This window comes from Botryllus schlosseri, chromosome 4, assembly GCF_051294905.1.
Source record: "Botryllus schlosseri isolate E-star chromosome 4, Bs_hap1, whole genome shotgun sequence".
NCBI lineage: Eukaryota > Metazoa > Chordata > Ascidiacea > Stolidobranchia > Styelidae > Botryllus > Botryllus schlosseri.
Window position 1 is genome coordinate 16,919,494 of NC_137239.1, and position 26,395 is coordinate 16,945,888.

The following is a 26,395-nucleotide window of genomic DNA, read 5'->3' on the forward strand; positions in this document are numbered from 1 at the left end:
TTTGACTGAACTCTCCGACGACTGAATCGATATTGATTTCAGCTTCCATATTAGTAGGCAATGTAAAGTGATACTCGAAATTCTCCCAATCTGCTTTTCTCAGACTCCAACTAGGGGGTCTTAATTTGGTTCTTGGGACTTTATTCATATAGGTCAGTGGTTCCCAACCGGGGAGGAATTCCCCCCTTGGGGGGAATTTTGCAATTTTTAGGGAGGAATTCCACTTGAGAATTGTAACGGATTTCCCAAATTGTTCATGTCCGAACTGTCATGTCACCAGTTATATCCGAACGTATGCTCCTTATGGCTGGTTTTGTTTGCTGAAAGTATGTTCAAATGCTATTTGAAATCTCTTTTTCACATATCGAATTCCCCCTTGTTTTTTTTATAGAGCTAGTTCAGATGTGATGCAGTTCGCACGACAATTTTGTAGGCCAGCGACGGCCTCTCAATCAAACATATCCTCAGCGAGCAAATGCCGTGCCGAATCTATCACAACAATACCTCTAGTGAAAGTATTTATCTTATATTTTCAAGTCAACATTTTCAGACAGTGACAAAATATTCCGACGTCATCGATTCAAGTCCAACAGATCGCTAGCCTTGCATTATTTTTAGCGAACAGCTACCCGATCGAAAAAATACATGTTAAACTTGGTGCAATGTTGCCAAAACGTAATGGGTGTCCTAAATGACCTCCAGCAGGAAATCTGATCACATGTATTTTATATATCAGTGCTGTAACCAAGTCACGAGGCCCCGAGTGACAAGTCAATCTCACTTTCATAGCTTTGACTCGAGTCAAGTAGAGTCATATTCAATTCACCATTGAGTCAAGTCCGAGTCCAAGTCACCGAGCAGAGGGTCGATTCCGAGTCATGGTAATGGTATTATGACTCGAGTCCGAGTCCAAATCATTGTGTTGACTGTTCAGTTTCCAGTTGAAGTCTTGTTAATTAAACCCACTTTTTTATAACTCTGTTTGGTGATATTAAATGATTTGGATTTATAATATACTAATTTTCCTCACTTTGAACAGTTACTTGTCACATTTTCAAGTACCAGGACCAATAGACGAAATTCCAATAGGGTGGTCACTTTACTGTTTTTCGAAATTACAATGGAATGTCGGCCTTGGCCGTCTTATAGTCTCCAGTCATATGGCTAGCTTTGAGTCATGCACAATGACTCCAGTCCAAGTCGAGTCAATACACAGATTGTCTCGACTAGAGTCTGGTCAACCCTGCTATATATGAAAGTACCAATATTATTGGCCAAATGCATAAACAAACTTGAGAAAAAAATCGCGAGACCAGTAAATTTATGCATACTGATTTATCACAGCAGTTCTATTAGCGATTGGTGCATGGTATGCCGAAAACAAAAATGGAAGTGTGGGGGTCTGTTGAGTCAAGCCTTCCAGAATTTGTTTGATTGGGACCAAGACCATTGTTTTTGCAGGTCTACACAGTGTTGTTAGAGCCCTGCTAGAAACAAGCACTCGGTACCACCCGTCTTATTCTCTCAGTTAGCAGGTGTTCGCGCGGTAAAAATTACCTTTTTCAATCATCGGGCAGATTTCTCCTAAGGGGGGAATTTTGGCTCAAATTTCGGCCAAGGGAGGCACGAGATGAAAAAGGTTGGGAACCACTGATATAGGTGGTGAGGACGATCAAATGGTCACTGCCAAGTAGATCATTTGACACTGTAGTGGAGCATCTACTTGCTATATCAGCCGACGCAAACGACATGTCTATCAATGACCACCTTCTTACTGCATTACAAGCTATATTCAGATGAGTAGGTGAGTCCATATCCAGTGACACAATAGAATATTTATCTAATGCGTCATGCAGATTGGTTCCTCGCGTATTAGTTACTTCTGATCCCCAAGCCCAGTGATGCGAGTTAAAATCCCCAAATACCAAAGATTTCCAGGAAAGCTGCTGTAAAAACTCGAAATCAGTTTGGTTTGGTATCGAATTAGGAGAGATGTAGACATTGCAAATCTTAATTCCACACACCTCGATGCATAGGACATCGACGTTTGGAGCTGTTTTAAGATCGTATCCGATATGTGTTAGGTTCTGTTCGATTAATATAGCCAGTCCTCCGCTGTGTACAGTTTTATCCCTGCGTATAACATTATATCCATGAAAAGTTGGTGTGTATTTCTCGATCAAACGAGTCTCTTGTAGCAGTATAACATCAGGATGCTTTCTCATTTCGCTAATATATTGCTTAAATTCCGGAAGCTTTCTATATATGCTACGGCAGTTCCATTGTAGAATAAGTAATCCGTTATGATGGAAGGTGCCCTGGGATCGCACTGAACATGTCTTTCAGCGTAGCAGAGTCGAAGGACACGCTTAACCATTTTTCAGACGCTGAGGATATGAGGCACGGAACATCGATTTCTTCATTTGTGCGGCATGCAATAGCGGTTTGGTTGACAATTTCTGTCATAAAGGCGAAAAACAGTAACGGGTGCACGGCAGTTAACAATGAGTTTACGTTGGCTTGGTTGTCGTCTTCGTGATGTTGATTACTATTACTGAGGAGAGGAGTAGGTATTTAGGAAGGTGCGACATAGTACAATCATTATCCTTCGCTTTACATGGTTCTTGTCTGGCTTTGGTAGTTTTGTTCTGCGTCTCTTTCTCTCTTATATTTTCTGAATCAGAGATTCGAGCACATACTGCAGCGTAACTCAAAGTAACTTTTGATTTAGCTTCATGGTACGGTAGATTTTCCCTCTCTTTAATGATTTGTATTTTCGCTTCCCTTTTGTAGACTGGACAGCCAGCGTAAGCTGCACTGTGTGTTCCCCGGCAATTCACACATTTCAATTCTATACCATTGCATCCGGAGTAGTCATGATCTTTGCTTCCACACCGAACGCACGTATGTCTTCCACAACAATGTTTTTCTGTATGCCCATATCGATTACATCGATGACATTTGAGAGGCGGAGGATTGTATGGTTTTACTTCGAACCTCAAATATCCAAGTGATAAGTATTCAGGAACCTTTGGCGTACTGAAACCCAATAACACACACAAACTTGGAACATAGCCTTGTTCCGATTTCCTCTTGAGCCGTTTTGCGAACGTGACATTAAATGGTTTTGCAAGATCCAATATTTCATCGTCGGAGATATCAGACGGTACTCCATAAATAACTGACCTTGAAATGTAAGTTTTCTTCGATTGTTCATTCCGAATTATTTTCACTGGTATCGATATTTTCTTGGAACTATCTGTCAGCATTTCCATTGATAGAAGTTTTGTAACTTGAGTTACATTCCTACATGATATGAGTAGATCTCCGCATTGCATGATAGTGATTCCCTCCATACTGCCAACTGAATCAAATAAGCATTTCTGCACTTTTGTGGGGTGATAGTGTCTCATTGTTCGGTCGATGCCTTTAACGATAACTTTGAGCAATGGCTGCGTCTCGGTATCCATATTGCTGCTAGCGTTAGCTCTGGTTGCTTTTTTATGTCCATGAACACGATTCTGCTCTGACATCTCGCTTGGCGAGAGCCAGAGGTAAACCCTTTGACGAGTTCACGTTACGCATAGACAACTCTTCCTTGATCACGCGGCGCTAGCTAGACAGACACGTCCGCTCACCTCGACTGCCTAATCAAGACTGTTAAGACAGCTTGACACAGTTTACTTGATGACTTGAAATTGACTCGCAAATTTTGCTCCGAGTCACGAGTCAATGCATATTTCTGAAGCTCCGAGTCAAGTCAAGTCACACGAGTCATCCCAACACTGGGCTGTTCTGCTTCAATGCTCTGATATCAGATCTATCTTTATTAAATTCTAAAATATTTATTGTGGCACGTCAAAGGGTCCGCTAGCTGCAAATTATAACGCGGCAGCTTTTGCGATGTCGTGATGCATTTGTGTTCTAGCATGGTGTCTGTAACTATTTATTTTGACAAACAACGCATAATACAACAACAATTTTATTCAAATGTTTTAAATTGTAATTTTTTTCGTGTCAGACAGGAATTCACATTAGTTAATCACATTCTCGCGATGTGTGCAGAATGCCAGTCAGCAAGGTCACGTCAAATAAGGCCTGCTTGTAAATACATTGAATACTAGGGATGGTGTGAACGCGAGGTTCACGTTCGCGTTCTGTGTGTGAACCTCGGAAATTTAGAGGTTCGCGTTCACAACAGAACCTTGGTAGGTTCTACACTGTGAACCCTTTTCATATATTACAATTTTCACTTCATTACAACATCTTTGGTTCATATTTATTGCATTTCAACTGCGGGCCACTCCATGGATGGCGCTGGCAGCATTAAAAATCAACACTAAACGAGCATGCACCTTGACCATCTCAAATGTTTTACTTGCTTTGTTACAAAAGTTTGCTCGAAATATCCAGGTTTCCGTCTGTGACTCTCTGTTGTGAGTTTTACCCGCAATCAAAAACATCACGAGCAAAATACGTAGTCAGCGAATGATGCTTATTCAACCAATCAATGAAATTGATATCGTTTTCTGATGAAAAAAATCTAGCAGGCGTACGGGGTCAATCTTGACTTCGTATCTTTACTGCATCATTAAAACCAAATCCGTGCGATTGAAGTGTTGGCCACTGCTGTATAGTGTATAACTTCTTAATGGGGTAATATTTGTAGCAAGTATAGAAACCTATTTTACACTCAGCTCAATATCAATGTAGCGACACTCAGACGCCGAATACATTGTCCGGTCTGGTCTCGACCGTTAAGGCGTAAGTTTATGTTCCCTGGTAAGTCCTCGTCGAAATTGTTGGCAAAGCGACGGAAAATATTGATTTTATGGGAGTATTATATCCTTTAATTGCCTCAGTTGATACATTTAGGGCGAAGATAATAAAGTCGGATTAGCAATAAAGTCAATTAGCGCGTTCGTCAGGATTTATCAACCCAGGATTAAGGAAACCGGTTGATCGCGGCGCATAAAGTTAGTGTTAATCTCATGATTTAACAAACTGGAACAACTATAGATTTCTAGTTATGTATAGAAACTGCGTACCATTCCTACGTCTAATTATTCCCGATAATTACCGTGCCGATTGTCTCCTAGGTTATGGCTTCACTAAACAACAATCACCGAATTATGTAGGACTACCCACCATTGCAAAGCGATATCCGTTTCTTAGCTGTACCGTACGAATTGGACACGACTTTCATTTCGCGATGATGATAATTCTACCTATTACAGTGGCAGTATCGTCGTCAGCAGGCTGCTGTTTCATTATGAAGATTATGGGATCTCGAGTTTTATTCACCAACTAGCAGCCAATATATAACGCATTTTCGCATTATGATGCAACAGATGACGCCAATTGATTGAAAACTCGGGACACCGCGACTAACCATCGCGCGTAACCCTCTTCACCTTCATGCGTCGCGATTAGCAGTATTTAATCACACGATTAGCATTCTCCCGGATCAGCAAACTTAATTATCTCCGGCCTCAGCGACGTTTAAAACACCAATTTGTACTTCGGCATTGTGGCATTATGTGGCCCGAGTCGTCACTAGGTATCGTGTACATTAGTAGGCTATCACTTCATTGAAAGATAGGGTTGAAATTAGCAATATGACGTCACGTGACGTCATGAGGTTCACGTTCGTGTTCACACAGAACCTTTCAAAAAGGTTCGCGTTCACACGAACCTGAACCTTTCAGAGGTTCACACCATCCCTATTGAATACCCCTATCATTAGTGCTGCGGCCCGCGGCGCCATCAAAAACTAAGAATTTGGCCAGCGAGCACATTTAAGTTTGAGACCCTGCTCTAGGCTAAGAGGTGGGTCACAAAACATTTTGAAACCGCAAAATGGGCCGCGGCCAAACAAAGGTTGAGAACCCCTGATAGCTGGTTGGTCACAGCGTGTTGATTACGTCGCAAGAATTCTACCGTTCCGAGCCTTGCTCCGAAAATTTGAAGCATAGGCTATATGAAGATTTGACAAAGACGCCAAATGCTAATGGGCGATTAGTAAAAAGCCGCATTGAACTGAGTCATGACTTATGACGGTAAAGGCACTTTAGTTTCGTATTCCTTTTCCCACCACATTTCTACTCATACTATAAATACTTAACATATTAAATCCGTGACTGGTATGCACAACTCAGCCTTTTGACATGATGCTCACTAGAGCACGACACAACAGTACAAAGCGCAATCGAGAGCCAGATCGCGTCAGAAGTAGCTCATACTAATATTGACCGAAAATCAAGCATAATGGTCAATCGAGGTATGCCATATATGCGACGAAACTTGACTGTCGATTGCGATCGATTTAGGTTGACCAGCCCTGTAGTACGGAATGGCCGATTATTTTCATTGTTTGTCAACAAACGGACGCTGAAAAAAAATTGTTACGTCACTTCGAATATTATCACAAATATTTCCAACTAGCTCCATTTTATACGGACTACCGCCAATGTCTTCTAAACAAGTTGTAAGGGTATTATATACAATTGCTCACTTGACATGACTCCCTGAAAAAGAAAAAGTTGTTTTGAATATATAGAATCCTTTCGACGTTGGGGTATGGACATATACTTCCGGTTCGGCATTCTTTTTACTCTCATTTACTTCAACGGCATCTCTCTTTGCGATTCGATGCGTTTCCTCCATGCGAAGAACATTAACATCGTCGCGCTTCACCCGTGTGCCCACATCCATCGATGCCCGCTCGACTGATTCGCGCAAGGACGCAATTTGCACCTCATAACTGACAAAGTAACGTACAAAACCTAGCACACCGCGATTGCATGGATGGGTCTTTGATAGCACTTACCTTGACAATCGATGTTCCTGATTAAAGACAAACGTCGTTAAAACTAACGCAAGTCCCATCAAAAGAGCGAAAGATAACACCCCCCTGAGAAGGGCTCGGTTGTTGCGCCCATCTCGCTCGTTTGTATTTCTACGACACTCGATCATCGCTACCTTGCGTTCGAATCTTTGCAAACATAAAGCGAATTGTGTCACTGGAAAGTGTACAGATTTAGTTGACTAAAGTTGCCTACGGCTGGCAAATTCTAGGATTTACCAATAACAAATCGGCTTAAACATTAGTTAACTTCCCGGAGGCTAACATTTTACCACAAGATCTCGAAAACAATCCACTGTACCATCAAGTAACAGGAACGTATGCGAGAAAAACATTCATGGAAAAAGTGTATACCGACAGTAATTGAAATCTAAGAAACGATAGGATTACAGATTGTCCGGTATCCGCTGAGAGTATACCTTGGCTGCTGATTCGTGTCTGAAATCGAGGATGGTGTCGCGGAAAGGAGCAGTCAATCTGCTACATCACTGGACTAAGTATTGCTGGACATCCGGGGCAATCTTTCTTGTATTGAGTCTCTACTATGGCGCTAAAATGCAGAGCCGAATGTCAGCGTGAGTGAGTTTAACCCTATTACTAGGCCAAGAACACAGCCAGCGTCGCCATCGACATGGTCATTGGCGTAGCCAAGAGGCGGTCAAAGGCGCCATGGCTCCCTAATTGTTCGAAATGTTTCGTAAATCAACGTGAGGTGGAGTATTTTTGAGCAGATGTATTCAACTTGAAGTTTTTTTCGCACTTAGCGCGATATATAATTTCAGTATTTTTTAAAATTATTGAGAACCCGTCTGTCGATGAATCAAAATTCAAAAATCTGGCCTAAATAAAAATTCGCACTATGTACAAATTGAATCTCACTGTATTCGTGTGTGCTGCCTGCGGTTGCGGGGCTATTAAGCACCAGCTTTTCGGCCCCAAAAATACACAACAAGGCAGATCAGTTTTAGCCAACAGGAAGTGCGATCCCAGAAAGATCGCTAGCGGTAGAACCTTGGCCGAAGATCGCGCAGTCCTGCAGTACAACTGCGACGAGCTGAGACAATAAGATCTTGCGCCCCGCAAATCGTTCGCATCTCACCAAAGACATTTCTTTTTGAATCGGTGTGTTACATGTGAGCGATCTTTTGAGTGGCGGCAACTTTCGCCGGAGGTCACGAAATAGCACCATGCTTCAACTAAGTAAGTAATAACAAGTGACCAGCCCGACTCTCACCCTTCAGAAACTCATAAATATAGTGTTACAGTGTGGTATGAACAATGAACATATAGCTCAAGATGACTTATAATTGCCTTTTGCTTTCTAAATCTTTGAAGACACCGCTTCTATAAGCTAGGGTTGCCATACGTCCTCCTTTTGGGGGTCTTGTTCTCCTTTTTAAGAAATGGTCTCCCTTCGTCCCGATGTCCTGCTATTTAATAATTTTGTCATCCTTTTAAGCCTAAAATGCCAAATAATACCATGAACGACTTGAAATTGTGGCCGAAAGAAGTATGACAGGTATTTCGGGAATCAGATCTGAAAAATGACCTTTTTTCTTTCAGTCAACAACTATAATATAAGGTGAAAGCGGCTAATTCGGGAGTTAAATCGGAAAATGACCTTTTTTTAGTCAACACATAATTAGCAGTTTAAATTTAAAAATCCCCCATTTACTAGTCCACTATAGTCGATTTTGCAGCCTGTGAGAAGTATCCTTCTTTCCGGATCTTAAAATATGTCAACCCTACTATCAGCTCTATCGGTAAATTTTATAATGATAATGTATATGCAGGGCCGTAACAGAGTCGCGCCCCAAACCCCCAATGGAGAGGGGCGAGCTGGAATTGGAGCCCAGAATTATTTCGTAATTAAAAATAAATTTATAGAGTATTTTTTGATTGAATCATTAAACTTGAAATTTTTCTTCACGCAGCGCGCGATGTAATGTCTTGATTTTAATAAGAGTACCCCGTCCATAAAAAAAAAACTTGGTTTGTTTTAATATATAGAAATAGCATTTTGGCCCGTTGATATATGTATATGTATTGTATTGTTGAGGTCGAGTCTGTTGGTAGCGGCTGTGGTTCTGTTCAAGCGCGTTGTGGGTTGATGAATCATGAGCAGGCCTGTGGAGTCGGAGTCGGAGGAGTCGGAGTCGGAGTCTGGGTAATTTTCGCTTGATGGAGTCGGAGTCGTGAAAACTATAATAGCTGGAGTCGGAGTCGTGGGGAAAATACTGACTGAAGTCGGAGTCGGAGTTTGTGAGAATGACCCTGACTTCGACTCCGACTCCAGCTTCTCTATCATGAAAACATTTGCTTTCAAAAATTTTTCAATAGAATTTTTATGTACCACTAATCACTGTTATTAATAACCATATAGATCAGGTGCGGCCAGCCCGTGGCACGCAGGCCAAATTTGGCACACGAGAAGGTTAGGTGTGGCCTGCGAGGTAATTCTCGAAATTATTTATGACATCAGGTACAATTGCAAGGCCAACGAAAATTTGATTAGCATCACCGCAAAATTTGATGATGACTAAAACAACAGTTCTGACGCATTGACGTATCCAGGGGCTAGCCACATTTATCCCAGATCTTCGTATATGACCATAAAGTAGAATATTTCATAGCAGATTTATTTGACTTGAAATTTTTCTCGGTACTTCGCATGATTCATTGTCCCTAGATTTCTTGCATTCAGTATTGGAGCCCCCTTCTGCAAATTATAAATACATAATATTCACAGAATTGAGTCTAACTATATTCGCAATCAGGAGATAACGTGTCGTCCAACATGCGGCTTCGCTTAAGCACTCGCAGCGAGATCGTCGACAAAACATTTGCACAAAATGATAGAGGCATGTTCTGATACCGTCGATTTTGCTATGTCTAAACGTCGGATAATCCTGTCCTTGCCAAATAAGCCCAGTTGTATACAGATGCTACCCCCAATGTATGTTAGCAACATATTCATTTATTGATATAATTCTGTCAATATCTTGCAAAAAAATTTCGTGCTTGGCGCGACCAGGGCCTGATTGCGCACTGCACAGTTGTATGACATATTGTTATCAATTTTAGAGCGTATTAATATAAGTCTTGTTTGCAATGTTACCTAATTCGGTTCGCTGCTATCGGACGAATAAAAAAAGGTGATCAACATTCCAGTTGCCCGCGCAATGTTTCGTAAATCTCATGTGTCCCTTTGGCCGAAAAAGTTGCCCACCCCTGATATAGATAAAATTAGACATTACTTGCAAATCACAACTCAGTGGCACAGGGCAAGAAAATCGCAATATGCGTTTTCGCGATGCAGTCAAAATTGATGCAATTTTTGGAATTTTACCATGATACTGTGGCAGAGCAAATGCATCCGCTGGTTTCGTAAAATTGTAAAAATGATGCAAATATGACCAAACGATGCTTCCCACTTGACAAAATTAAAATATTTGTAGCGTAGCTTAGCTGTTTGGGGCGAACAAATGATTAGGAAAGGATGCAAGTCCCAATCCTTGAATATTTCATTAAGTACATGTAAACTAGACATAGGCAATGGTCTTTGACTACTTAACAAAATTCCATTTATGACTAATGGCTATTAGTAGTAAGAGTGTGTGTTCTTGTGATCAGGATAGTGTGCAATGACAAAATTAGTTAGTTCAATCTCTTTATTAGTTGCTGACTCATTCACAAGAGCTACACTTGGATTTATTTATCTACATTTTTATTATACAGGATTGGATATCTGCCATATTTGAATGATTCATACATTTCAGGATATTAGAGAGTCCGTGTTATAAAAACTTGAAAAAGGAAGGATATTTAGCAAATCTTTCATTCATGTTATTTGCATAGTGGATAATTCGAGCTGTGCCACAATGAAACAATTTAGCATGCCACCTTTAATCATATGTTTGCATATGTTTATTGGCTGTATCATAGTCATTCAACCGACAATGTGGCATATAATTTTCGAAGTAAATTGGTAATAATGCTGGAGTCGGAGTCGGAGTCAGTATACGTTTAAAGACTCAGGAGTCGGAGTCGGAATCGGAGTCGGTATATTGAAAATGTGTGTAGTCGGAGTCGGAGCCGGAGTAGGTGGTAAAATTTACCGACTCCACAGCCCTGGTCATGAGTCATAAGTAGTACTGTTCTACTGTGACGTGTGATCTTTTAATGCTTTAGAGTCGATAGCAGTAGTTTATGAATTGGAGCAACAATATTGCAGTCATGGCTGAGGCAAAACGGCGAAAGATTGTACACATGCCGCAGCGAAGAACAAGATCTAAATCTGAGCAGTACCGTACTTGGTCGGATATACTTGCGATTACATCTGTGGCTCGAGGTTACCAACTGAGAAGTAATGAGATACTTTCTGCATCTGAAAGAGCATTGTCTTCAGTCAACCCCTACTCAATGAACTATGTAATGTGGTGGTGGATGATGTAATGGCAGTGTGGAAAATTGCGAGGATTGCGACAATGCAGAAACCACCTGTGGTGCGATCACTTCAAAACCTAGACGAAAGATGGCGTGATCACATGGTATGCCCACCTTGAGAAGAGCTTGAGCAGTCTTGATAGAATACAGCAATTCAAGACTCCGACTATTCCTATATGTTTTAATGAACGAGCAGCAATGACGGCTGATAACTTCAAGCTACTACTGACTAGAAAAGATTTCTTCACAAGGGATGACTACAGACAATGTGTGACTATTGCTCTGGCTCTTCTCGTTCAGGTTAAGATATACATCATCACAAACCTGGTGCAACACACCATGCAAGATGGATGGGCACAATTCTGTATGCTCAGAAGATGTTGATGTGGGCTTATCAGTTACATTACAAATCTGAAGAGATGGAACTACTGCATCGCTTCAATTTATTTTAGTTCACTTTTATAGACCTGCCCGGGTTGATTCCGGCATCGGTCGTGATGCAGCCGGTAATGACTTGAGATTCACCCAGGACTTGTTGAGTTACAATGAACATGATCAACAAGTTTCCAAAGCTGCTTTACAACAGCTTTTAAAGTATGACTGGTATATCGTGGAGGAAACCGCTGTGTATGCCTTGTTTTCGCCGAGTGCAAGCATTGAAACCCGAGAAAATATGGAAAAGACGCTCCTGCAGGTAGAGCGAACTCCAAGTTTCAGACGGGGTTCGGCCTTTTTAAGTGCAACTGTACAGGTCAACAAGGACACTACTTTGTCTGATTTTATTGGGCCACAGACGTGGTGCATATTTGATCTTTTTGAATATTCTGGGGCGTGGCTAACTCAACTGGTTGATGTTTGGAACTTATAAGATTCCTACACCAGAATGAGCTCCTACATCAATTCTCTCAAAGTCGTTAATGATACCGCAGAACGGGGTTTAAAGCTAAGCACAGACTATGCTGCAATCTTGACTGACAATGAACGACAAAGAGACAGTCTGCCTCAAGCTATGGAACAGCATAGGAAGACAGTTGGAGACAGCAGGAAGCCAACTCTAATCAAAAGCCTGTAATCTGCAACTTGTGCCTGACAATGCAACACTGATCCTGCAGCGTACTTTTTAATGTCTGTTGTAAATAGTGCTTTTTGCCTTCATTCAATCGCGAATAAAAAGTGTAATATGCGTTCGTTTATTGGTGGGACGTCGACTAAACATAACAAGTACTACTGAGATGTTATCTACTGATGGGAGATTTTTGAGTTTCACTCACTGTCAGTAAGTTTTGGCAAGGTCGAAGGCAGCAAGATGCATGCATCTAGTTTTTCGTATCTCAACTACTAGAACACCCGTGCAATACATAGCAACACTGCTATACACATTCTGCAGGTAGATAATAACTTAGGGGGTTGCAATCAAGGCTTTGGAGCCGGAGCCCGGAGCCGGAGCCCCGGAGCCGTGCATTTTCACCGGAGCTGGAGCCGGATCCGGAGCTCGACATAAAATTCAGCCGGAGCCGGAGCTGGAGCCAGTTATTTGAGGAGTAGCTCCGGCTCCGACCTATTTCATAAGATGCCATTATATATATATGCAACAACCACATCTGCTGATTTATCATAATTGAACAAGCAGGCCTGAATTTTAATGCTGTGTACAGCAATGGCATAGAGTAAACTGCGTTCTAGTGCAACTATGATGTTGTCGACAATTGACAAGTAGTCAGTATGACGTCACAAGCCGGCACGGCGGCACCTATATGTCTTCGTTGCTACATCAGATGTTACTGACGGCTGACAGACTCGAGATTACTATAGATAACTTACCTATGGGTAGATTAGTAATTTATATAGACCAGGAATGGCCAACCTTTTCGGCTAAAGGGGCACATGCAATTGACGAACGAGTGTGCGGTCCACTAGCCGCGCCAAGCGGGTATAATTTTCCAAGTTTATAAATAAACTAGGTCAATAATATTATTACTTGAGTATTGCGGGTCTATTGTACACCGCCCGCTAGGCTCAGTTTGCAAGGACACGACTATTCGGCGTCTGGCCACATCGATATCGTAGGTCTCCGATAATACGCGACAATAATGTTGTGCCTACATTTCACCGTCGACGATCATCATGCGAGCGAGCGAAAACGCGAAAAGACTTTCTCGCGTAATTGAGAATACAGGTAGCCTCAATCGGGTAAATTGGGCGTGTTTTTTTCATTGTCAGTAGGGGGTAGGCTACCAAGCAAGAAATCGTGTGGCAATTAAACATGCGAAGCGTGAAGAAAAATTTCGCCACTATTTTAGTTTATTGTAATGTACGACGATTTACTGAAAATGTGACTGGACCCTGGATCTGCCAATGCGTCGGAACTGATATTTTAGTCATCAACATCCCAAGTGTCGCAGCCAGAATTGTAATTTTTGGTTTGCATTGCACAATCTAAGCAATTCATTTTCGATAATATAATAGGAAATTACCTCGCGGGCTACGCAAAACCTCTCGCGGGCCACATTTGGCCCGCGGGTTGGCCACCCCTGATATAGATAGGGCCATTCGATAATTTCAGAGCCGGAGCCGGAGCTGGAGCCGGAGCTAATGTATGATAGAAGAGAGCTCCGGAGCCGGAGCTGGAGCAGTTTAAATTTACGGCTGCTCCAAAGCCCTGGTTGCAATGTTGTACTATGGACTGGACTCTCGATGACAACATTAACAAAGGCAATATATCATGTCTGCAATGCCACCAACAGAAACGACTGCACAACAGCACACAGAAATTGTTACCATCAGTGTTCATAAAGTCGGTCTTTCCGTCAATCAGTAGCTTATTATTACCGGCCTCAACCAATCAAGATTATTGGCTTCTGTTTGCCCACCCACTTCATCGATGCCCCGCCCACTCGCCGACGGTTACTTTCAAACGCATTTAGACAAATCTTACCGGCTTTCCTGCGAGCTTTTTTCAGGCCCATTATTGTTTTTTAACACTAACCTACAGAATAAGCCATGGATACGCAGTATTCCAAACATTTCCAAATTTTGAACAACCCTAATATATATATATATATATTATATATGTCCAATTGTCAGTTGTTCATATAAGGGACGAAATGCCGCATCCCGCGACGAAATGTCAACTTGTAATCGTGACACACACGACTCACATCTCACGAAAGACGTTCTTCTTTCTGTTTAGTCTGGTACATTTGTGCTATTCCAATACCTTTCAACCATATAGCAGCCGGGAGGACATGCAACAGACAGATTAATTGATAACAACGACCCCTCGTAGATGTATAATTAATTACTTGTATATCATTACCGTGCCCTAAACTTTCGAAGACAGCAACCCGCTTTACACTCTGCTCAATATCAATGTATCAATGCTCGGACGCCGAATACTTTGTCCGGGCCGGTCAACCAGAGATGTTTTAATGAAGTGAACATTGTAATGTATGAAAAAGGTTCACAGTGCAGAACCTACCAAGGTTCGTTTGTGAACGTGAACCTCTAAATTTTAGAGGTTCACACACAGAACGCGAACGTGAACTTCACGCTCACACCATCCCTACACCATCTTCGTTCTCAAACTATCACACTTCGCCAGCATATTATATTATACTTGATGAAGATTGCTACAACTGGGGTTGCATTTAAAACAAACGATGTTTTAAAAGAAAATCCATTTAAATCAAACATGTTTTAAACAAAGGCCTTTTTAAAAAAATTATGTTTTTTTAAGTTGTAAAATATGCCATAATTGTGTAAATACTTCCAAAAAAAAACATTTTGTATTAGCCTACGGACAATTACCACCCGATATAGCCGACGTATATCAATATGGGATGGTTGGAACCCTCAAAATAGTCGGTTCAACATTAATAGTACAGATATTTCGTCAAAGGAGCTATATTTAACCTTTATTTTCAATTGTCAATGTCAATCCACTATAACGTCACAATTAAATATTCGTGGCGTCATTGCTGAAAAAAAGATGTTTCAAATTAGGGCCTTGTTTTAAACATGTTTGTTTTAAATTGATTTTTGTTTTAAATGCAACCCTAGCTACAATCATTGGCGACAACTGCTATTTTGGCACATTTAACTAGACTTGATCGATCTCTGAGCTCACTGAAGGAATCGACCACTCAATTACACTCAGTGCAGCACGAACGGGCGAGGCGGGAAATAAGTGGCAAGCGATCAGAAATCCGGGAATTAAAGGTTCAGAAGAGGTCGGCAGTCGTCGAGTTGAAGGAGGTAACGACTATTACCTCGGTCACAGAGCCAATCAAAATGCATTGAAACTGTTTTCATTTTTCAGGACCAATATGGCATGATGGATGGAGGTGAGGATATCTCAGTACATAAGAGGGGTTCCCAATCTTTTTAAGACCGTGGTTTCCTTTGAAAATTTTAATAAATTAGGCTCCACCATTTTTCAACCTTTTGAAAAAAACAAGAAAGGATATACAATTTTTGAAATGGATTATACAGTAGCCGGTAGTTGGAATGATAAGAATATATAAATCCAACGCACAAGAAACATGATAGTGTGATCAGGCTATTCGGTTATACGACGATCAAGTTTGTTTTTGCTCTGTTAATGTATTAGTTGTTGGTTTCGTGGTGGAAAGAGTCGGCCGCATGTTATATCGAATATTCAAGACTCTGCGCTGCTTTGTATTCAGCAGTAACATTATTGAAAATCCACATTCATTGGCAATGGCATGACAATTTCATCAGTTTAGGGTACGGCTTGTGCTTAGTTGTGTAAAACGAAGAATTTAGACTCAGGATCCAGAAGAAGTAGCTTATCGCTGTACTAGTGTTTTTATCGTGTATCAATTTATTTATTTTGTTATAATCGAGTATAAATAAAGATGAGAAATTATCGCATGGCCTTCTGCAAAAGGATCATATACCCCAGGTTGGGAAACCCCTGTTATATAAGATAGAAATGCTTGGCAGACTTGACTATGACATGTGATGGCAGGGGTGTATGCCTGGTAGATAGCTGTATAAATGACGGTCCAGGTAGAGACCGACACATCCCACGTGAGTAAATTCTTCGAACTTGCGAATAACTATATCGAATTTGCAAGAATGATTTCTATTTGAAATGTGAATGATGAAGGGTATGTCCAAACAGCACATTGTACAACTGCACCCGTGCAACATGCGTTGAACTTGAACGTTTGTTCGAATGAAGATTTATCTGTCGGTATGCATGTATAATATGTGTATAATCGATGCAAGGTTATGACGAGATTGCTTGATCGCTTGTATACCCTCATGTTATAACCCAGTCCGTTCAAAACACATATTCGCATAATCGCATCGATTGATTTCAGATTAATATTGCCACCTTATTGATTAGTCATCTTGTCATTCTGTTATTCTTTAGGGGGAGTCGCGTACGTACGCTGGGGACGGAGAGACTGCCCGACTGGATCCAGTCTGACAGTGCTTGTACACAGCGGTAAGTTTGCCGGTATATACCCGGCGATATTCTGTATCATGCAATATATCTTTCCGAAACAGGTTACGTCGCTGGTACCTATTACACGAGTACAGGAGGAGGATCGAACTACCTTTGCATCGATGCAAATATAACTTATCACAGGGGGAGATATTCCGATGGAGCCAATGGTAACGATACATTTTTAAATTATAGACTATCAGAATAGCTACTCTGAATTTGACTAGCCCTTTGTGGTTATGTTCCTCCAGAATTCCTATACTCACCAGCGGAGGCGGCTCGTTACAATATCGGGTGGTGGGGCAAGGGCTGCATGAGGCTTTTTTGGCAACATGACGTCACGATGGCGTTTTTCTACGTAAAAATGTAACTAAATGATTGTCACACGAATTTGTCGCCATAACTTTAATTGAGGTGCGACATGACATTCACTCTGCCTAACAATTTATTCAATTAACTGCACTAGCCATGTGCATTTGAGATATTTGGTGTGTTGCACGCTCTGAAAGATGCTTCAGATCGCGATTCTCAATTTTGTTCCAACTAGAGCCACTGCTCCCGGTACCGACACTGTCGAATAAAAGACAGTCAAAGCAAAACAAGGCCTTTTTGTCCTCACTATACACCAGCCATTCATTTTTATCGAAATACGCTGAAGAAAAGGTAAGAGTGCGGTTTCCTCCGGCTTACGATTGGATCAATGGCTAATTTCTAGGCTGATAAGGACTGAGTCGGTTTACCTCTAACTTTTGCTCTAACAGCAACTGCGTAAACGGCGTACGGAGCAAAGATTCAACACGATTCATGTTCGCACTTGGTCTGACTAATATAATGCAGAAATGACTAGAGCTCGAGAGATTGTGTATGTAGCCTAGGGTTGCCATACGTCAGGATTTTCCCGGACATGTTCGAATTTCACTGTAAAAACTGACTCAAAGAGGAAAATTAAAAATAAGCCTAAATGTCCGGAATTTTGAAGGCTTGAAGTAGGCTCAAATATTTTTCGTGAATCTACATTAACAATATTATTTTTAAGTATATTTATGCTACTTGAAATTTCTCTTCGCGCATTGCGCGATTCAGTGCAACGTAGATTGGGTTTAATATGACTACCGCACTCGCAAACTAAACGCAATAAAAAAATAAATAAAAATAACCATCATTTACTGAAATAAGTCTAATTGTAATTACAATTACAAGATAACGGTATATCCCTAGAATTGGTTAAGTTAATGCCGTTAAGATGCTTTAGTCAAAGACAGTGCTTCTGAACTTGGGCGTCGTTTGTCTTTATTTTGAGGATCGCGAAGATGTTGCACGTAATCAGCTTCCGAAATAGGCCGTGAGTAAGTGTGGACAAGCTGACCTCCTGAAATAATCAGCTTATCAATTTTTAAGCTGGGCCACGGAAGATTTTTAAACTGGACCATGGAACATTTTTAAATTGAAAAAGAGGTCACGACAACAAAAGGTTGGAACCCACCGGATGTGCAACCTTCTGGTGCATTTTATAGTAATATATGGAAGAACCAATATTATTGACTGAATTCATTCACAAAGATGCATACAGAAAGCCCCCAAGAAGTTGCATTGATTGATTAGCACATGGTGTGTCCGAGATCAGTGTTTTTGGGGTGGAAAGGGACTGAAAAAATGTTGTTTCGGACCTGCTAGTTACATCACACAATCAGATAACCACATCGACATAACAGTATAACAGTAAAAAATTTGAAAAGAGGACACTTCTTCAAAATTTTCAGACTTGAAATACCGGAGGAAAATCCTGAAAAATAAGGTAAATTATTTTCCACTTCGTGGTCGGTCGACTAAAAAAAGGTCAACTTACTGGCTCGACTCCCGAAATGCAGTTTTTTTTCACATTATCCGTTGGTTGACTAAAAAAAGGCCATCTTTCCGGCTCAGCTCCGGAAATAACAGTCAGAGCGTTAATTCAGTGCTGATTTACTGTATCTCACTCGAATTTTACCCTATATTTAAGCAAAATCCTCAAAAAAGAGACTTTCAAAAAAGTCAAAATAGAGGACAAATCCTCTAAAAAGTGGACGTATAGGAAAAGTGAAGTTGCTTGAAATCGGGATGAGTCTAATCAGTGCTGAAACTTCGAAGTTTAAAGAACATCAATATTCAGAACTATACTACGATTTTAAATATTATAGTTGCGTCGTACCATCCATACACCGACGCTAGATTGTGACTGATACCGGACCGTGTACCGATCAGAATATGTGTCTGGATTAGGAGTAACTGGTGATTCAAATTGACTTAGAACGGGGCCACGCCATCAGTTTTTGTTTTAGCGTATGGTTAGGTACGCTTGAATGAAGCCCTAATCAGGAAATAGAAGGTATTAGACACCAAAATCTCTAAAAATATGTACACGATACATGCTACCATTGCACAAGATTGTTATTTGACAAATTATTAAACTGACTTTTTTCCCGCCCCGCACGATTTACCCTCTGCTAATATAATTATTGCTCTGTGTATAGTTCGAATTTCATATTTGAGAGGTCTCTCAGCAGTCATAACCTTAAATGCCATCAAACTGTGTGTTGGAACATTCTCGTTGCTCTTTCCAACAGTTTTTGATGTGGCGATAAGGGGGGAGGCACGAATTTTTTTCCTATTATCAAGGGGGCGTGTCGAAAAAATTTGAGAACCACTGCTCTAGACCAAAATTGAAATGCAAAGCATTTCCACCAAAGATGTTATGACGTGAGATTGTAATGAAAAAATTGTAGTAATGAAAAAGGTTAACAGTGCAGAACCTACCACTGTTCGTTTGCGAACGTGAACCTCCAAATTTATGAGGTTCACTCAACGAACACGAACACGTTGACAAAATCCCTACCGGTTATTACTATAATATATGCTTTACGTTTAAATCGTTTTCAGGTGCTTCGCACATATACGGTGCTGAGCTGAGGGATTCAGCATGGATGCATCGACTCTTTGATCTTTCGGATACCGAGAAGAATTACCTCCGACTAAATTCTCTGCCCTGTGCTTTGTGTCTCGCTCAGCTCATGATAACTCAGGTATAAACATGGGCAAACCTTTGATCTGATAAGATCTTTATTCATCAGTGATCTGCATGGCGGGTACGTATATTTACCAAATCCGGGTGCTAACTGCAGGGCATGGTATTGGTATGGTATGGAAAGGAATGGGGAATTTTCATTCCCCATACCTGCCTCAATCTTTCCATACCATACTTACAATTTTTCATAACATAGCAACATTCTTTCATACCATATTTGATACTTTTTCCATATTTTCGCAGCTGCCCAACCCAACAGATAATATTATATTTGCGATATGTGGACACTGGACATTTTCCGTCGTTAATATTCAAATTATTTTGCATGAAGTTATCCATTTAAACAGCGCTGATGCGCCAATACTATCCTCAAATTCTGACTGTCATATATCAGCGATGTAGATTGCCGGAACGAAAGTCAGAACGTAGAATATCAGGGATATCCCTGGTAGAATATATACGGGATTATTTGGGAATCACAACAGTAGCTCATGACATGTAAAACATTGTGAGGCAACGCACTGGTAGCAGTAATCTGGAAATATAATGTACAAAATTACATAAAACAAAGGTATTGTCCAATTATAATATATCTTATAATACAATTTCACATTGCTGCAATTATTTGGATTTTTGCGACAACGGATCAAATGTCCGATCCCCCCTCCCCAATGCGTAGGTCATACTCATCGCTTCATTAGCCAACATCTTTTATCGGAGATAGTCAAATTTAATGAAGTTACAATTAGTGTTGGAGGCCGAAAAAGCGAAATGTAAGCTGTAATAACGCGACAGCGGTCTAAAATCATAAGTTTTCATGATATTCAGATTGGAATAATAACAACACTGTGCTCCGTTAATTTTGACGTTACTGAAGTTTTGACGGTTCTTAGTGTACTTTTTGATGCTGAATCCAAAACTGTTATCCGTTTTCTTCAAGCAGGTCTAGATTTTTAGCAAATTGCATTTGAATTCTGCAGCTTTCAGCGTTATGCGATTAATATTTGTAACATCGTAAAAAGGATTTAGCCATGATGTTTAGATGAAAAGTTTAGAAAATATTTCAATTAGAACGAATACCATTTCCTGTAGCAGTGTTTCTCAAAGTAGAGGGCGCGAAGGCATCTGAAAGGGACGCGTAGCCGCTGTTACCTGACAAGATTTTCGAGCTTCGTGGTATATCTATTGTCTATTGTCTATTGTCCGAATTTAATATTTGAGAATTCTCTCATCAATAGCCATAACCTTCAATGCCATCAAACTATCCGTTGGGATTGCTATCAATCTGATTTCTCTCTTTGATATTTCGCAATATCACGAGAGGACGGCGCGAAATATTTCACTATCAAAAAGGGGGCGTGTCTAAAAAAGTTTGAGAACCACTGCCCTACAGTGTACTGTAAAGAAGTTTCAGGATTAATATCAGATTTGGGCATAGGCCGCAGGTCTGTGAACTGATCCAAGACGAAGGTTTCACTGCACACATCAGAGATGAACGGATTTGAAATTTCTATGTCCTAATCCAATCCAAATCCAAACCTTCAAATCCAAATCCACATCCTAATCCATAACTTTTTCATATTCAAGTCCATGTCCAATCCTAATCCGATTCCAACTGGAAATTCAGAAAAAAAAAACTAATTTATGCAATGGAGGGATTCGAAACTTTTCTTTCACAACCAAAGATTCATTTGATTCAAGATAACCTAGTAACCATAAGTACAGCAATAACTGATCTGAATAAAGTTTGTCGCCATTCGCCACACGACATTTCAATCTCCCAGAAAATAGGTAAATCCAATCCAAATCCTAATCCGTTCTGAAAAAAATGTCTAATCCAAATCCAATCCAAATCCGACAAAATTTCACAAATCCTGTTTTTTCAAAACCTAATCCTTATCCATGCTCATCTCTGGCACACATGGGTACAGTAGAAAAATGACCATGGGCAGCTTTTCGCGCAGTCGTTTTAAACTTCCCCGGAAAGCATAGAAGCCCTGATTACAAAGCACAGGTCAAAGAGCTGCTTGAAAGCTTTCAATTCCTCGGAGCCCTGATGTCTGTGAAAATGCACTTTCTGACTTCTCATTAGGATTACTTTCCAGTCAACTGTGGTGATTACAGCGAATAGCAAGGAGAGGGATTCCACCAAGACTTTCGCCAGATGGGAGAGAGAGGTATCAAACATACAGGGACTTGAACATGTTTGCAGACTACCGTTGGTGCTTAAAGAGAGATCCACATAACTCCACACATGGAAGAAAATCTTTGAAGCGACATTTATTGTCAGAATAAATCATTTACATCATATAATGTTATTGTAGTTATCATCGGAATATCAGTATCAGTATCAGTTTAATTTATCATCATGTTCCGCACAACGCTTTCCTTGTTAAGCTATTTTGAATACTTCGTTTTCATTTCACACTTCACACATTGATGTTGGCAAGGATTTCGCATTTAAAACACATTTGTCACGTGTCTATAGTGTAACATATTAACTTATACCCTTTTCCGTTAGGTTGAGCGCCATTGAACAAAATTATGCTTTCTTGGTTAGTTGTAAGTACCTTTATTCCAACTGTGTTATTATATTTCAGTAGTATTTAAAAAGGTTGTCATTGCAAACACCTTGAATTCAAATCAAAAATAACATCTTACAAAAATTTACAACATGCATGACCAATTAAGCTACCACCGAACTTAATTGATTTGTGTACAATAATTACCAAAGCCAGGATAATTAAATATGTGATGAAGAAATAACTTAACCTGATTGAAAGAAACTGGTTGCATTTTTAGTTCAGCGCAAAAAATTGATTCAAATACAGTTAAATCATCTTTGACCTTTGAAAAATAATTTTCAAACGCAGCACAGTGTTCAGTAATATCAATATCCTTCATATCCTAGCTACACAACTATTTTCATCTTCAAATAGATGTCGACCGGGCTGGGTAAGTCTGAGTCGCAATTTGACATATGAACAATGAATATAGACCTTTCAGCAGTGAATGATTTTCTAAGGTATTCAATCGTATTGACAAATCTAATGTTGGGTGATTGTCATGAATCTGGATCTGGCAAAACAGCCAAAGTATGGAAGTGTGAAAAGAAATTTCACAACATACATGGAAATTTTCATACCTTAATCTACTTGTACACTTCTATATTCATTACCGAAATTTCGTTCCATACCATACCAGACCCAGGCTAACTGCTCATGCTTTGGCAGCACGCGCTGTATTTTACTTTCGCGATGCTGGCAATGCTGCGATTCCACGTCATCTGTAGGATATGAAATGATTTTACAGGTAGTCTGACGACTAAAACAACGGTCCTGACTCCTGACCCTGCCCTAATTATGACTTCTTTGCTGTCGAATTTATGAATCATTTGCGCCGAACACCATAGCGATAGACTGTTGTTGATATCGCCCGTTGTAGCTAATATGACGTTTGATGAGTAGGGCGATTTTTTACAGAACATTTTGACTTTAAAAAATGTAAATTAGGTGTTTTCGCACATAATGTTACAATTGGAGGCCTGCTACTTATCGTCATTTCTGGTTGGAAATGTCTGTCCTTACGAAGTACTTTGGCCTGAAAAAACTTTTTTGACTTGAAAACTGACAAATTTTTACATGAAAAAACTTTATTTTTACGAAATTTGGACCTACGAAGAATTCCAGTAGTTACATCACGCATCATGGTAGAAATACTTAAAATTTGTTGTAGTACAATGAAAGATATTTCCTACATTCTCGGGTAGAAAGTGACTGTTCTTACTAAGCAACTTGCCAAGAATGCAGAAAGAACGTTCAACAGCAGCAGTTGTTGGCTGGCAACCAGGGCTGTGGAATCGGAGTCGGAATCAAAGTTTCACTCAGTTTTGCCTTAATGAAGTCGGAATCTCAAAAATTTTTAGCACGGCTTGAAGTCGGAGTCGCGAAAACAATATATTGGCTGGAGTCAGGGTCGGACTTTGGGAAAATGCTCCTGACTCCAACATTGGCTCCAACATCTTTAATATGAAAACAAGTGCTTTCAAAATTCTCTTAGAATTACTAATATTAAATAAATTAGGATTTGTAGGCTATGTACCAACAATCAGTTAACAGTTATTAGAAACGATGTTGATAAAATTGGACATTTGTTGCAAATTACAATTCAATTCGTCAGAGGAAAAAAATTTCAACCAAATCGCGATCAACACAAAACCACAACTGTAAAATAATATTGGTGAAATTTTTGGAATTATACCATGATATTATGAAACAGTAAATACATCGTCAGGTTTTGTGAGTGACAACATCACTTGTAAAATTGATGCAAATATAACCAAACACTGCTTCCCACTGGACAAAATCAAAAGTATTTCTAGTAAGTAGCTCAGTCACCTGGGTCGAACAAATGTTTCAGAAAGAGTGCAATATAGTCAGGGCCGTAACAGCACTTCGTCAGGCCCCCCCCAAAACGTTGGTCCTGGGCCCCCCATAGGGTGATAAACCTAACTTCTGGGGGGCTTCGCCCCCCAGACCCCCCTCAGGCTGTACGTTCTTTACCGCTACTTGTCATCTATATTGGGTGTCCGTTTAGTGAGTGAATTTTTATCCCCTAAACGCGCGAAGCGCGAAAAATTTCTATAATTCATGACTGAATCGGGCAATATGATCAGGAATTGCATATATATTGCTATCAATTTTTATCCTTTCTCTGCTCACGTAATCAGATTTACCGGTAGAGCAGAGTGAGGTGTGTTTGAAAGGGTAGGACCACTCAATAATAAATAAACATCTCCGGATGTATTGTATACCCGTTGGCAGGAACGAAACAGCACTTCGTCAGGCGCCAAAAAAAATGGAGTCTTGGGCTCCCATGTGACAAACCGACCCTCCAGGCCGCCACCACGTTGTTCACTTTGTCACGAAAGTATGTATGTATTGCGTAGTAAGCCAGCGCCAAGCGCGAAAATTTTCGATAATTCAAGATAAAATCGGTCAATAAGATCGGGAATTGCATATATATTGCTATCAATTTCTTGTCCTCTACACTCAGTTGCTCACGTAATCAGATTTACCGGTAGAGCTGAGTCAGGTGTTGTCTTGGAAAATGTAGAGCCCGTAAATAATAATTAAACACCTTCGGACAGGTGGACCCGTTGGTATGACTCAGTGGCGGCTCGTGACAATATCGGGTGGTGGGGCAAGGGCTGCAAGTGACTTTTTATCAAGATGACGTCACAATCGCGTTTTCCAACGTAAACAAGTAACTTAATGATGGTACGGTAACATGAATTTCCCGGCAACAGTGATTTTAACGTATGTGCCACGAGACTCGAGAGGTCCGCCGGTGAGCTGTGACTTGAAGTATGGTAACTGCGTAAACGGCGTACGGAAAAAAGATTCAACACGGTTCATGTTCGCACTAGGCCTGACTAATTATCTGCAGAAATGGAAATGACTATAACTCGAGAGATAGCGTAAGCCTAATTGGAAAGGTCAACGAGTTCGGACAGATACGCAATTGTTATCTCATAACGATAACTCGAGCCTAACTGGAAAGGTCAACGAGTTCGGACTCATACGCACACACGCAATTGTTATCTCATAGATTGGGCCTGTCATATTGAATCTAAAACATCATTCTGAAGAACTATAAGAATAGCAGCCTCGGAAATTCGGTCTCGGTACAGCATAGAAGATTTTGGCCTTGAAACTGGAGACTGTAACACGACACATACGGCTTTATTACTGTCTATAGGTCTGCTGCGAAATCGCCTTTGGAATATATATTACCGAATAAATACGTGGATGAAAGCATTAAACTTAGTACACTGTTCTGTTACATGACATCATCGAGAAGTGTCCTCATGGCCCTTTTCGGTATGGCACACTGTCAAAATTAATGCGAACAGACCAACACCGAATTTTGCGTAAAATTTACTGAGGAATAGGCTGATCAAGTGATCAGCTGTTAGCCGCCATCGAAAACTAAATAGCTATCGCGCTTGAGGGGGTTGTAAGCAAATGGCTTGACGGCCACAATTTCACGGTGAAATTGACATTGGAGGATATAATATCAAAGTAAATATTTGAATGGAATCTGAGAATGATATCATCATCTCAGTTAACGTTACCGCAGATACAACAGCTTTTTTGCGTGATATCCGCAATGCGTTGAAGGCTAAAGTGTCAGATCGGAGCGCATCTCTACCATGCTCGACCTTGATAACGAAATTACTGCCCTAATCATTGAGTGTCAACCTTGAGACTTGGCATAGCGTTCGATATAAAAATCAAGACATACTGTTCAACAGCTTATGACGGATCTAGGTAAGGAGCATCGTTAAAATCAATAGAGACCAATACCGGCTTTGCGTATAATCTGTTAGCGATAAATGAGAGTCAGCTCTCACTCGAATTAGGAAACGAAATTACCACTAACACAGTTCAGTGACAAACTTTACACTTGGTACAGCGTTCGATACTAACGTTAAGACTTACCGTGCCAAATGTCATAACCGATCTCAGTATTGAACATCGTCAAA

General features: G+C 40.5%; 4 protein-coding genes across 4 annotated transcripts in view; 2 read left to right on the forward strand and 2 right to left on the reverse strand.

Annotated features, from left to right (window-relative positions):
• LOC145438243 (peroxisomal multifunctional enzyme type 2-like) overlaps positions 1-26,395 on the reverse strand; it is a 364,670-nt gene that overhangs the window by 210,798 nt on the left and 127,477 nt on the right. The gene's annotated exons all lie outside the window — the stretch shown is intronic.
• Positions 1-26,395, reverse strand: part of LOC145438250 (uncharacterized) — a 126,281-nt gene that overhangs the window by 19,684 nt on the left and 80,202 nt on the right. The gene's annotated exons all lie outside the window — the stretch shown is intronic.
• Positions 7,336-26,395, forward strand: part of LOC145438251 (uncharacterized) — a 107,208-nt gene continuing 88,148 nt past the window's right edge. The window contains exon 1 of the mRNA XM_080315638.1: positions 7,336-7,440. Within this exon, the coding sequence (XP_080171764.1) occupies positions 7,421-7,440 (20 nt within the window). The 5' untranslated portion in view covers positions 7,336-7,420. The remainder of the gene's footprint in view (positions 7,441-26,395) is intronic.
• The window catches only part of LOC145437953 (uncharacterized), a 41,854-nt gene continuing 28,894 nt past the window's right edge, over positions 13,436-26,395 (forward strand). The window contains exons 1-6 of the mRNA XM_080315324.1: positions 13,436-13,487; positions 15,468-15,565; positions 15,630-15,654; positions 16,713-16,787; positions 16,850-16,957; positions 19,704-19,846. Coding sequence (XP_080171450.1) covers positions 13,436-13,487; positions 15,468-15,565; positions 15,630-15,654; positions 16,713-16,787; positions 16,850-16,957; positions 19,704-19,846 — 501 coding nt within the window. The remainder of the gene's footprint in view (positions 13,488-15,467; positions 15,566-15,629; positions 15,655-16,712; positions 16,788-16,849; positions 16,958-19,703; positions 19,847-26,395) is intronic.